The 13,670-nt window shown below is 41.0% G+C and overlaps 1 protein-coding gene across 3 annotated transcripts in view; it reads left to right on the forward strand.

Annotated features, from left to right (window-relative positions):
- The window catches only part of AP1G1 (adaptor related protein complex 1 subunit gamma 1), a 47,591-nt gene that overhangs the window by 5,332 nt on the left and 28,589 nt on the right, over nt 1–13,670 (forward strand). For 2 of the 3 annotated variants that reach the window (XM_061471778.1, XM_061471779.1), the window contains exons 2-3: nt 7,801–8,004; nt 12,381–12,505. In XM_061471778.1, coding sequence (XP_061327762.1) covers nt 7,804–8,004; nt 12,381–12,505 — 326 coding nt within the window. In that variant the 5' untranslated portion in view covers nt 7,801–7,803. Of the gene's footprint in view, nt 1–7,593; nt 7,617–7,800; nt 8,005–12,380; nt 12,506–13,670 lie in introns of those variants that run through there. The other variant, XM_061471780.1, reaches the window with a different exon arrangement.

Here is a 13,670-nt window from a genome sequence, read left to right on the forward strand (position 1 = left end):
GACAATTCCCCAAACAGTGAAGCTCTTCTGTGAATAATTCTGTGTACTTTGAATGGGGTTTATGGTTTAGGCTAAATAATAATGGAGTTTTAAAACATCTGCTGATGTGATAGCTTGTTCTAAATGAGTTAACTTTTTCTTCTGAGTAGGGGCATTCTGCCACTGATTTCAGTTGGGAGTTGTCAGGCTTTAATTCATAACTTTTTTTTGTTTCATTAATACAGTGGAAAAGTGATTGTTGGAGTTTTTGTGTATTTCGTTTGTTGTTGGTTGATTGGGTCTTTCTTAGACATAAGCCAACATTCCTGAATAGTTCCCAGAGGAAAGATCTCAGCTCAGTTAAATGTTTAAGGGTGGTAAATCACAGTGCAATTCCTGGTAGAGGAATATGTTGAGGCTCATGTGTTTGGCTGAAACACGTGAACATTTTACATGTGGGTTTTGGTAGTATTAGGTGCTGCTTGTAGATATAAAAAGTTATTTGGTGAACAATCATATTTGAATATGATTGTATTCAAAGACTATTAGTAAGGTTCTGTACTTAAATGACTTTGGCATAATGTCATTTTGAATAAAGTGTTTTAACTTAGAACAAGCTTAACAAGTAAAAGTCTGTGAAAGGGGAGAAAAATAGTAGATTAGGAGTGTAATTTAGATGAAAATTAAATGGTTTTAATACATTATGATTTTTGATCCCTTGCTTACTTTCCTTCTCCCCCCACCGCCCCCTTTTGACTGTTTACTAGGAATGAGTTGCATAAAGAAAGAATGCCTTTTTTATTGGTTCAGGGGAAGAATTCAGGAATAGCAGAGGGAAGAGAATCACTGAGCTAATGCCTTCCACGCAATCCAGAGGCTACTTAAAAAGCTGGAATTCTTTTTTTCATCTCTGACAGTAGCCCCTTATACTGAGTCTGGTAACTATTTCACAAGCTTTGATCTTGCTAGTATGTTACTCTAACAAGCAAGGGGGAAATAGACTTAATGAGGCAGAAGAATTCAGTCCTACCTGATACTGTTGATATTAACTGGTGTTCAGGGGTCATCCCTGATATCTAGAGCTTGCAGTTAGCAAAGAAATGGCAGAGTGAAACTGCTGCTGGAAACAAAATGATGAAAGAGGTAACTACCTTGAAAAACTGCCTTGTAATTTGCAAAGAATGAAAACATTTGCCTGTACTGGGGAAAAATGTTCACTAGTCCTGAAGAACAAGACCTGCTACTTTGAAGGAAGTTCTAACCAGCATTTAGTCAGCTAAAGTTAAATTTCAGGTCTGCTATTACTGGATGATATGGTTGTCATTTCTCTGTTCATTATCTTGTGCAGTAAAATGCATTTGTATAATATAGAGAAGCGTGTAAAATCTAATTCTTCATGGCAGTTTGCTGTCTGATAGGTTTGTGGTTTTCACCTGAAGCTGACTTTTCTTAAGGTTTCACATGGTTCAGACTGTGAAATTCAAACTTTTGTCTCATTTCAAGACAACTTATGTGGTCAAAATTAGAGGATCACTTAAGTGTTTTAATTCTGAGCTCTGAATTGTTTAACCCTATTTATGTTTTGCTTGTGTAATTCCTTTGTATTGTTTTTGTTTTCACGCTCATCAGTAATCTGTTGTTTGTCCAGATGCTTGCGCTGCACATACAGGTGTGGTTTTTACTGAAGTGGTGGTTTCTGTCCCAGCAGTCCCTCCTGCCTGGGATTCCCCCAGTCCTCTGGTTATTTACTCAGTAGCCCTGTGTCTGTACCATCTTGATGCTTGTCACCTGATGTAGTCAGGGAGCTAAGAGCTGCAATTAAAGTTTTTGTGGGCAACCTGTGGATCTTCAGGTGTATGTGTTGCGCAGATACCTCTAGTGGGAGTAGTAGGAAGCCATTCTGTGGGGTGACTGACTTTGTTTCCCCAGGCTGCTGCTTGGGATAGCGCTGCAGTAGCAGGAGCGTTTAAGCAGTTATGCCTGCAGAATCCCAGGGAGGTTGGTATTACCTGTGCTGTGTAGATGGGAACTGAGACCATGAGGCACTCATAAGAAAACTGATTTCTTGGTGGTTATGTGGAAGCCTTGTCTGACTGTCTTTCAAATGTGACAGAGTTCTTGAGAGACCCTGTAAAAAGGAAGAATTACTTAATATTTGTTTGAAGTTCTTGGGGGGATTTGTGTTATGTTCCTAAGCAAACTTCTTGATTTATTTTCCTGTCCTTATTCTTCTTTCCAACTGCTGTTGATAATTCATTTGTCAGTACCTTAGCATGAATGAGATGCATTTTTTTACATTTTTTAATATTCTGGTGACACCTAAAGACCGTGTGCCTGAGTAGGACTCTTTGTTGTTGCCTGGTATAGGAATATGATACATAATAGAGACATATGCTACAAGTCTGACTGATAACCAGTGTGTGAAGAAGACAAATTTATAGGAAAAAAAAAAAATCCACATTATTTACATCAGTGCTTTATATGGAAAAACTCATGTTGAAATCTGATGAATACTCTCAAACTGAAATGTCACAAGAACAGCTCTTGGAACAAATAGGTAAAATTAGTAATAAATTGCCTATAGGAAGTGGAGTTCACAATATCTCTGAAGGAACACAGAGCTGTTCAACTTCTAAATCTGGTGTGTTACTATCTTAATGATTGCTTTATTTACAACAAGAGTAGGTGGTAGTTTGTGTGATGCAGTTTTTTAAAAGGACTCCAGGAGAGGCCCAGCAGCTGCATGGTTCTTGACAAGTCATGGGTGAAAGTTGTCAAGGTGATAAACAGTTGGGTTTTGGTTTTTTTTTGTTTCAGAAATCTTGACAGAGCTCTAACCAAAGGTTTTTATAGCATGCTTTTTCCACGAGAGTTCTTATTGTCAATTAATAAGTAGCTAGGGAAGAAAGAAAAGTGTCCAGCCAATGGCATAAAATGTCTGCTTTTGTAACAGGAGGTGGTTATTGAGAGGTACAAATGAAGGATGCAAAATAAATGTTCATAAAAAGCTGCATGGTAACTTCATTCAATGTAGTTTTCCTGTTGACTAAAACTATTTAGTCAGTCTGTCCTTTCTGTTATCTGGTGCCAGACTTAACCTCCTGAAGCCCTCTGTGGGCATAACTACAGCATGTTTTGATCCCATGGCAAGGAAAGCAGTGTGGTTGCGCAAGTCCCAGGCTGAAGGTATCAGTGTTCAGCAGTTTACAAGCTCTTCAAATACAGAGTGGGAGCAGAAGGACTTGTGATATCAAGGCAAGCTGCTGCCAAACCTCAGTTTGTTTGCAGACTATGTGTTGGTGTTTCAGAAAGTTTCCAAAGAATTCTTTCTTTAAAATAAGAAAGTCAGTTATGATTTTAACTTGTAATAACCACTGCCTATCTTCTCAGGATCATTGAAGTTCTAGATCAGTTAAGCTGGGTGCAGAGCCATGGTATAAGTGTGGTTTACTGCTGGAGGGAACTCTTCCCATCTTTCTCACTCCCCTTTGAGTCTCCCAAAGCTGTGTCCTTGCTGCTGCCTTCATGTATGCACAAGCCAAACTGATTGTCATGGTTTAAACCCAGTCAGACAGCTTGTTCACTCACTTCCCCCCCGTCTTGCCCTCCCCCTACTCCCGGAGAGGAGAATCGAAAAGAATGCAACTCCCAGGGGTTGAGATAAGAACAGTTTAGTAACTAAGGTATAACACAGATCACTGCTGCTACCACCAATAATAACAATGATGAAATAACAAGGGAAGAGCATACAACACCTCGCCACCAGCCGACCAATAACTCGACCCCCAGGCCCGACCAAGCACCGACCGATACCTCCTCCAACCCTGCCGTCTCCCAGCCCTTCTGGGTAACTCCCAGTTACACCCTGGCCATGACGTGCTGTGGTATGGAATAGCTCTTTGGTCAGTTTGGGTCAGGTGTCCTGTCTCTGCTTCCTCCCGGCTTCCCCTCCTCCCTGGCAGAGCATGAGGCTCACAAAGTCCTTGGCCAAACCAAAACATCACTATCAGTTCTGTTCCCAGGCCGAAAGTCAAAACACTGCACTGCACCAGCTACCAAGAAGGAGAAACATGACTGCTACTGCTGAACCCAGGACACTGATGAGTCTCAAGACTACTCTAGGAGGAAAGCAGAAAGCTGGTGTTCAGGTGTCCAGGTTGCCTCATGTGGTGCACTGTCCCAGGAGTGCCAGTGTTAGGGCAAGGGGAGGGCTGGAACTACCTCTTTCAGCATGAGCCTGTGTATGGGTGATCTAAGTGATTGTGGAAATATTGCCCATAGACTGCAGAGGAATATTCCTGCAGTAGTGCTTTTATTTTTTTAACTTCTTCGCAATTTTCCACAAGAGTGTGGCTTACTGAAATCAGTTTAGAACTGTGTGATTTGTGTGTGTACTAGGTGAGTCTAGGGTAGAAGTTAGGGGCTTTAAGCACATCGTTGACAACCAGGAAAGAGATTTTTGGCTTCATGGTACTGTTATGTGAAGAACACAAGCTGAGCACTTTGTAGCAATTTGAACCCCAAACTCGGCGTTACCAAATATAAGGAAAATAATAGTGTCCAAAATAGCAGACATTTTATACAAATAAATCAATGGCACATCTACCTCTTAACTGCTATGTGCAGCATTTTGCTTCTTTCCTCCTTCAGAAAGGACATGGCAGAAGTGTAGAACACGCAGGAAAGACAAAGGAAATCGGTTTTGGAAGGGTTTAGATGTGAGGCTTTGTTTTTTGACTGGGGGGGATGAGGGAAGGATGACGAATGGAAGTGTGTAGAGTAATTGGGAGCATCAATAGAAACAAGCAGTTGGCAGTGCAGAGCAGAAGTAGCTGTGTCTCCATATGTCATGCAGAGGAGCTGTGTGAAACTCGGGTTGTGTCCTGCAGAATGTTTTTGATTCCAGCAGTTTACCTGGGCTCCAGATAAAACCAGAGGTTTTTTTTTTTATTTCTGGCTTTGAAAGTTCTTGGGCCACAAATGGTTGAAGACTGTAAGAGAACTGTGAGGAATTGCTGCTGCATGCTTGCTCTGTTTGTACTCTCTTCCCTGGGCATCTGCTGTTGTCAGGAAAGGGGTACTGGACAGGGTGGAGCTTTGATCAGACCTGGTATGCCATTTCCTGTCTTTCTGCTGCCTTTGATTGCCCAGTTAGAGCAGTGAAGGGTTGGCAGATCATGCTACAGGTGGGGTGGAGAAGATATTCAGAGCAGCCCTGCAGAGAAGGACTTGAGGGTGTTGGTCAGAAACTTAACATGAGCCAGCTTCAGTGTGTGCTTAGCCCAGAAAGCAACCGTATCCTGGGCTGCATCAAAAGGAGCATGACCAGCAGGTTGAAGGAAGTGATCCTGCCCCTCTACTCTGCTCTTGTGAGACCTCACCTGGAGCATTGTGTGCAGTTCTGGTGTCCTCAACATAAAAAGGACATGGAACTGTTGGAACAAGTCCAGAGGAGGCCACGACGATGATCAGGGACTGGAGCATGTCCTGTATGAAGACAGGCTGAGAAAGTTGGGGCTCTTCAGCCTGGAGAAGAGAAGGCTGCGTGGAGACCTCATAGCAGCCTTCCAGTATCTGAAGGGGGCCTGTAAGGATGCTGGGGAGGGACTCTTCATTAGGGACTGTAGTGACAGGACAAGGGGAAACGGGTTAAAACTGAAACAGGGGAAGTTTAGATTGGATAAAACGGGGAAGTTCTTTACCGTAAGGGTGGTGAAGCACTGGAATGAGTTGCCCAAAGAAGTGGTAAATGCTCCATTCCTGGCAGTGTTCAAGGCCAGGTTTGACAGAGTCTTGGGTGACATGGTCTATTGTGTGGTGTCCCTGCCCATCGCAGGGGGGTTGGAACTAGGTGGTCTTAAGGTCATTTCCAACCCTAACTATTCTATGTTCTTCATGTAGTGAGGTGTCAACTTGAATCAGTTGAGGATTGCTTTTATAGGAGATTGAGACCACTTCTGATATGACTCTTCAGAACAGAAACATGAACTTAATCAGATGTTGTATGGATTCATAGAATTTGAAAGGGAGTTGTATCCTGCCTTATTGCAGCTTGAAGACTAAAGACTCCATGTAAGTAAAGGCTTCTCCATGTATGTGTAGATATGATTCTGTGTAAAGATCTTGTCACTTTACAAACATTACAAGCTGCTTGAAAAGAACATGACTGACACAAAGAAAGACCTTATTTATGGCATGTTCAAATTCTTTTCAGGAGCTGGATTTCATACTTCTCTGTGGCCATTTCTGTGATGCTTGTTAGTGCAACATCTGAACGCATAGTAAGCATTCATATCGCAGTAGTGTGAGGAAGAACTGCAAGTTCACATGGGGAGCGAGGCAAGGCTAGGGATTAATGTGTTCAGTAATATTGATCCTACATGTCAGCATTTTGGGGCAGTTTCCTTATACAGAAAGAGCATCTCTACTCTTCTGTTTTCAAAGTGGAATGCTTTGTGTTTCTGTAAATTCAGACTTTTTAGGTATGAAGATAGGGAACTGGAATATGAGCATGGAAACATGGTTTGACTGAAGAGACTTAGTGTTAAATGCATGAATTCTGTAGGAGGCCATATTTATAATCCAGACCTATAGAGCTGCATTCAGCTGTCTTATAGCAAGGCCGCCTTTACTCACTGGATGTGCATCTCTGCTTTTCTGCTGCAGACAAGTTCCCTGCTACCTCTGTATGCTTCCCAGTCTGTTCTGTGGTGTCATGCAAGCCAGTTAGTGCAGCATCTGAATGTACTTCTTTCTCTGATATGGCAGTGCTTGAAATACATGACATACTGTCACTGGGAAGATGGTGACCTAGACAAAACCTGTAACAACTGCCATGGCAACATTTTACAAGTTGATGTGGCATTACCTGTTACCAGAATGGCTTAGTTATATTCACAATGTAGTGTGGGTGGAAGGAGACTGTAGACAGGCTTGCACAGCCTGATCTCCCAGGAAGCAGAAAGTCAGCTTTGGTGAAATTAAACTAAAAGTTCAGCTGTTGAACATGATTCTGAAGTTTGGCTTTTATTTGAGAAAAATTCTCCTCATGAGGTTTACTCAGAAGGATTAAATTGTTCTCTGGGTCAAACGATTCCATCAGTATTCCTTCTGGCAAAGTGAAACTACTTAAAGTTCACTTAGAAGACCCTTTTCTTGCACTCTTTCATACCAGTGCCACCAGATGGTAATGCAACAGGCTTAGTTTTTTTTCAGAAAGGATTGTTCTGTTTGGTGTGTAATACGGATGGTGTGAACTTGATTGATTGATCTTCAAAAGAAGATTCTCTGAAATACCCACACAGTTAGGACTGTTCTTCCATCTGCTTTTTCTGATCATTTCCTTTAAGAAGGAAGTATATGGCACAAGTTTGCAGGTTATTTGGAGCACTTCTATGAAATGTTGTGCAAGTTCTTAAATGCATTGCTTTTTGTAAAGGATTTCTGTCCTAAGTTGTCATGATTTTAGTATCAACTCTCTTTGAAGTCTGAATTTTCTGGAAAGAGGCAGATGATGGGAATATGGGAGCATACCTTGCAGAGTGTTATTTCTGCCAGTTGCAGTCATGCAATATTCAACCTGACAGCGCAAAGCATTGCAATTCCTGTTTCTGATATTCTGGAAAAGCAAATTTGAGGTACAGTGAATTCCTCTGGGTTTCAAGTTTACTTTTAACTGTGTTACTGAAGCAGTCTGCATTTTCTTAAATCTTTTATGTATATAATTTTAGGGTAAGAAAGAAAAAAAATGTGCCAAAATATGAGACCATTATGAAGCCTTAAGGTGCAGTACAAGGTTTACAGATCTCTTTCTTCTCCTAGAGGATGCCAGCCCCCATCAGACTGCGGGAGTTGATCCGGACCATCCGGACAGCAAGAACCCAGGCAGAAGAGCGTGAGATGATCCAAAAAGAATGTGCTGCTATCCGGTCATCCTTCCGAGAGGAAGATAACACATACCGATGCAGAAATGTGGCAAAGCTGCTATACATGCACATGCTGGGATACCCTGCACATTTTGGACAGGTAGGTCAGAGTTCCGTGCTTGCTGTGCTATATACGTATGTCAGTCTGTTTTGTGTGTCTTGGGCACGTTGACTTGCTTAGAGCATTCCCAGCTGCAGTTTTGCTGTCTGCTCTTTGGGATGTTCTGACGTCTGTCTTCCTATATATTCTGATCCTACATTGATTAATTTTGACTTTTAGTGAGGTCTGCTGTTTGGAGATTTATGTATTTTGTTACGAAACTTAGGGTTAGCCAGCTTCTGCCATAGTGTCTGCTCCTAGCCACCCACGTTTCTGTGGAACAGTAGTTCTTGAACCACAGTCCAGTACACATGGATATTTTTAGATGGGTTCAAAACAACACTTTGTGTGAGGACATCTTTCTCTGATAGAAAATACCAGATGCTTCAAAGACAGTTCTATACCCTTTTCTTCCTATAGCCGTCTATTCTAGGTAGGTTAAGAGCTGGTCTGTTCCCAGCAATAGGGAATTGGTGTTCCTTAGCCCATCCCAGTGAGGTAACTTGGAGAATGCTTGTATGAGTTGTCCATCTCTTGTCTTATTTTTGGCACACTGGTTTTGACACAGATTATGGAAAAGGGAGATAAGATGAGAGTTCTCGATCTGCAAGGTGTTCTTCAGGTTGAGCTTTCCTTAGTCTTTGGTGTATAGTATGTTTTGCTTGGAAGTCAATAAGTGTCCTGTTAGCAGTAATCTAACCTAGGCCTTCCATAAAGCTAAAGTCAGATTGTTGTATTCCTTAAAGTAGCTTTGTCTTGGGAGGCTGTCCATTCAGGATTGGATTTATCAATCCTGGCATTTTACTAAGACAGTAAACTCAATCCACCAATATCAAATTCCAAATAGTCTTGGTGTTAGGGAGTGAGTCTGGGCTGCGCTGTTGCATATAAAGTGCATAATCTTCTACCTCATTGGATTATTCGCTCAGGATAATGACTAATTGAGTAAGAGCAAGTGAATTTGTGTATTATCCTGTTGTTAACACCTCATGTAGCCAGGATTCCTGGTCAAAGAGAGAAACTTCCTGTCACAAAAGAGAAGTCAAAGTATGTAATATCTGCAAGAAGAATGAGCAGTATTTACAGATAAGTGTTATCTAGAATTTCTGCATTTAACCAATGTTAGGAGTGTGTTTAAATTTTATTGGGGTTATTTTGCTTGAGTGTTTAATCCTGTATATGGAAGATTAGACCAGTTTCTGCTTTGGTCAGTAATGGTAAATTACCTCTTCACTCTCATTGGAAGAGAATAAACCAGACTATTCACTATCTGTTATTGCCAGTGTGGCTACATCTCAAACAGAAGCATCAGTGCTAACTATTTTGGGAACAGACTACGTCATTTGATGGCCTTGTTCTCATGTAGTTTATCAGGTGCACTTTCAGGAAGGTGTAGAGCCCAAGGCTGAGATGAGATTTTAACAAGTATTCTTAAAGTAAGTTCAACACCTCTGTATGTCCTCAATGCTTATGTCTGGAAGGATTCTTTCAAAGTGCTAATTTGTGTAGATGGAGTATAATTTGCATGAGTTGAGGATTTGCTGAAGATGCTTGCAATTCCAGCAGTGGAGTGTTGGAGACAGTTCAACACTGTAGACAGGAGGTTTCTGAGAGGGACAGGATAAATAGACAGCAAATTTGTTTTGGTAGAAAACAGGAGAGGGCCACAGGCTTTGTAAGACAGCCTCTCTTAAAGGTGTAAGCAGAACCGACTTCAGCTAAGACTGTGGATAATACAACCAGTAATAAAAGAGAATTTAGAGAAGGTGTTAGCATTAGTGAGTGGTTGATCTACTTCTTTCCATGTCAGGGATCCTCAGCTTTGATCCAGGGTATGTTGTACAAAAATAGGAGCATGGGCCCTGCATTTAACCAGTGCATGCTGAAGTGCACTGGATGGCAGGTTCTCTTGAGCATGTGCAAAGGCCATTTTTGCAAGCTTAGAATTGTCAAGCAGTCTGGGCAAATCGTGAAATAACTTTATTAGTGTTGTCATTATTTCTGCTTGCAAAAAAAAAATCCACTTGGAAGAGTGGCTGTGTCAGTAAAATCTTAGGTAAGTTGTAGTCTGGCTATATCCAGCTTTACTAGTGTATCTGTTACAGTACCGATGTAGCAGATTTTAATTGTTCCCTTGAATGAAACAGGTATAATGGTATCAAGATTTCTTCCACTAATTAGATGTAGTAAGAGCTTCAGCTGATAATGTTTCTCATGTTTCATGCACAGTATCATTGTGCATGACGCTAGTTTGCATGTATTTGTATACAAGTGAAACAAGAACTCACCAGCGTTTCATGTGGTAAATGTCAATTATATCTTTCAAATTCAAAAGTACTAGAAATATATCTTACAGTGTCTGTTGCAGTCATTAGTTTCCTTCTGCTTTTTCTTAGACATTTGTCTTCTGCCTTTGGCTCTTTCATTGTAGTTTAGGTGTTATCAATTCTACACTGTATTTTTGCAGAGGTTTGTGTAAGAAAGTGTCTTGTAAATGAGGGTAGGAAAGTTGGTTCAGAGGTGAGTTATTCTCTCACAAAAAGGTAACTTTAAGGTAATTTTCCACTGGAAGGATAGAAGGTGAATATCTGGTGTTCTCTACCTTTTCCCTGGTTGATCTTGCCCATTGTTGAAACTCAGTCATGCATGTGGATGACTGATATTATTCAAAAATGTTTCTTTATTCTGTATTTCCAGCTACCTCAAACTAAACTCTCAAGTATTTTTTGTGTTTTTTTTTTTTGTTGTGTTTTTTTTTTGTTTTTAACCTATTTGTCACCTTGCTCTAGCTGACATAGTGACATGGTGACTAGCTGAAATAGTAACAACTTCTTGGATAGTTGAGTTGTATGTTCTGATGCCACTTAGCTGTGAGCTGTCAGTGGCTAGGCCATAGCATTTATGTTCTCTGGCATTTCAGTTTCTTTACCAGTATCATGTACAACTTTACCTTCCCGATCTGTGTGTGCTGCTTGCATCTACCCTGTGTCTGTTGCCTTATTCAAGCTTCCTTAGGGAAGGGACCATGAAAAGCCTGTATTTCTGCCTGTACATGCCCCTGTACTTCCTTTACAATGATCTGCTGCAAGCTCTGTGTGACTCCTCCTTCAGCCTACTGTGTACACTGCCTTGCAGCTCCAGCTAATTTGTAAAACAGACTTGCAGGGTATGTTTGTGAGGCATAGAGCTCTTACCAGCTTCGAGAAGCCATTTCTGCTACTTCCTGTCTAGAAAGTAGATATTGGTTATACTCAGTTTTCTGTTAGAGAAAAACATTTTAGTATGTAGTAATGTGGTTAATTTCTTTTTGCAGTAAGAAATTGTTAAATTGAAAAATGGGTTACCTATTAAATTTTTAATCATCTGAGTGCAAGTAGCAACTATGCATGTTATCTTAGGGATCTCCTTCATGCCGTTGAACATAGTTGACATTTCTACATTGTTAAAGGGAAGCTTGTGGTGGCTACAGTGCATATGGTTTTAGTCAGACTTCAGGGGTTGAAGTAGAGATTACAGAGCAGTGCAAAAACTTAGCTGTCGCTTACTGTATTCTGGTTTACCTGGCTAGCAAGTTAGTTACAGATTATAACAAGCAAAATCTGATTTTAGTATCATAGAATCCCAGCCTGGTTTGTGTGGAAAGGGACCTTAAAGCTCATCCAGTTCCAGCCCCTGCCACGGGCAGGGACCCCTTCCGCTAGAGCAGCTTGCTCCAAGCCCCTGTGTCCAACCTGGCCTTGAACACTGCCAGGGATGGGGCAGCCACAGCTTCTCTGGGCACCCTGTGCCAGCGCCTCAGCACCCTCACAGGGAAGAACTTCCTAATATATACTCTAAATCTACCCTCTTTTTACCTCTTAAAGCCATTACTCCTTGTCCTATCACTACATGCCCGTGTTCAACAACTTAGAGAGCACTGATCCTCTCTCTCATAGGTAGATGAACCTATTTAAGCCCAGTTCAGAAATTTCCAGTGCAGATCAAACATGATGCATAATAGAGATTTCCAGATCTTTACTTTTTTAATGATGGATTTCTTGTTTCTATAAATTTGCTATCTTTTACTTTTGTGGTCAGACATAAACCCACATACCTGGTACATCTGAGGTCAGTCATGGAAGGCCAACAGTGTTTAGCTACTTCAGGATGCAGGAGCTGCTAATCACTTTCCTGCTGGCTTCTTAGGAGCTTTGAGTCATTTAACTTTTCTTTGTTTTCCACATTACTAAAATGGGAATAAAATATACTTTTAAAAATGCATTCTGACACCTAAATGAGTACACATCAAAATTCAAACTGTTTCTACCTAAGTAGTAGTTTAAGCTAATTCTGTCTTTTTGTTTTTTCTTCTTTTTTTTCCTTTTGTTTTTTTCCAGTTGGAGTGCCTCAAGCTCATTGCCTCTCAGAAATTCACAGACAAGCGCATTGGGTACTTAGGTGCCATGTTGCTGCTGGATGAGAGACAGGATGTCCATCTTCTTATGACCAATTGCATCAAGAAGTAAGGGTACCACCTCTCTCTCCATCAACACATGCTTTGAGGTTTCAGGATCTGAAAGCACACTGCTAACAATGATATTTTGACTACTTTAGGTATTTTCCCCTGTGTTAAAAAACTGGTATCTTCAGTTTGGTATATGCTGTTGACCATACAAGACTGTTCCAGTGTTGTATTGTGTTGGATGATCCTGTCTAGCTTCCTTAGAGGGAAGAGAGTATAAAATTGCATTGGTCCTCAAGAGATGTGTGTGGCAAACAGCACTTCATGGAACAGTGGCAGAATGGTAGTGTGTGTTTCTGGAGGCTATGTTAAGATAAATAAAATCAGGAAAAGTAAATGACCACAGTAAACTGCTGGGCCAGTGCAGGAGACCTCTAAGTGTCGCAAAGAACTTTCTTCCATTTCTGTAAATTAGTTATCTCCCAGCATGCAGTAGGAAGGAGCCAGGGGAGCATAATGCAGCATCGGTAAAAGTCCATGCACCTTCTAAATACGATTGAATCAGGATGTTCTTAAAACTTTGTGGTCTGGACTCACCATCATATGCCACAAAGTCATATATATTGCTGCATCCATGTTGGCCTGGTTTGTTTACTTGGCTTCTGCTGATGACTTCTGAAGAGTTGTTTGACTTTAAGGATCAAGGCGCTGTGTCCTGCTTTCTTTTTAAGGTTGGCCTAATGATCCTGATGGATAGTTTTCCTTGGAAGCAAGGATGGCAACTTGGAATTTGGTGTCTGCTTGGCATCGTGCTAAAATCAGAGAAGAGAAGATGGGACATAACTTCTTTTTTTTTACTCTTTTTTTCTCTCAGCAGAATGCTGTTTAACTGAGACTGTTTTACATTATAGTTTAGTAGATGATCAGTTCATTTCCCTTTTCAAGATGGATGGTAGGAAGGGTGGAATAACTGGGTTCTAGTTGATTTATCCAGAGGCTTGGTTGGTTAGTGTGGTGTCTGTTTTTATTGTTATTTACTTTTAGAACATAAGCTTCCCAGATATTAGCAAGTGAAGTACTGATCTTCAGTTGGGCTGCAGCCTTAAAGTGCTTGGAAAGAAACTTGAGAAAACTGCAGGCCTGAGGATCTGATAACTTTGGACTTCTTGTCCAGGAGAGAAGAGACATTTGGATTTTTCATTGAAATGAAAAAGATTCAAGGATT

This window comes from Pezoporus flaviventris, unplaced genomic scaffold (genome assembly GCF_033815535.1).
Source record: "Pezoporus flaviventris isolate CSIRO_AGI_PZ_B2104156 unplaced genomic scaffold, CSIRO_AGI_Pfla_v1 ptg000067l, whole genome shotgun sequence".
Taxonomy (NCBI): domain Eukaryota; kingdom Metazoa; phylum Chordata; class Aves; order Psittaciformes; family Psittacidae; genus Pezoporus; species Pezoporus flaviventris.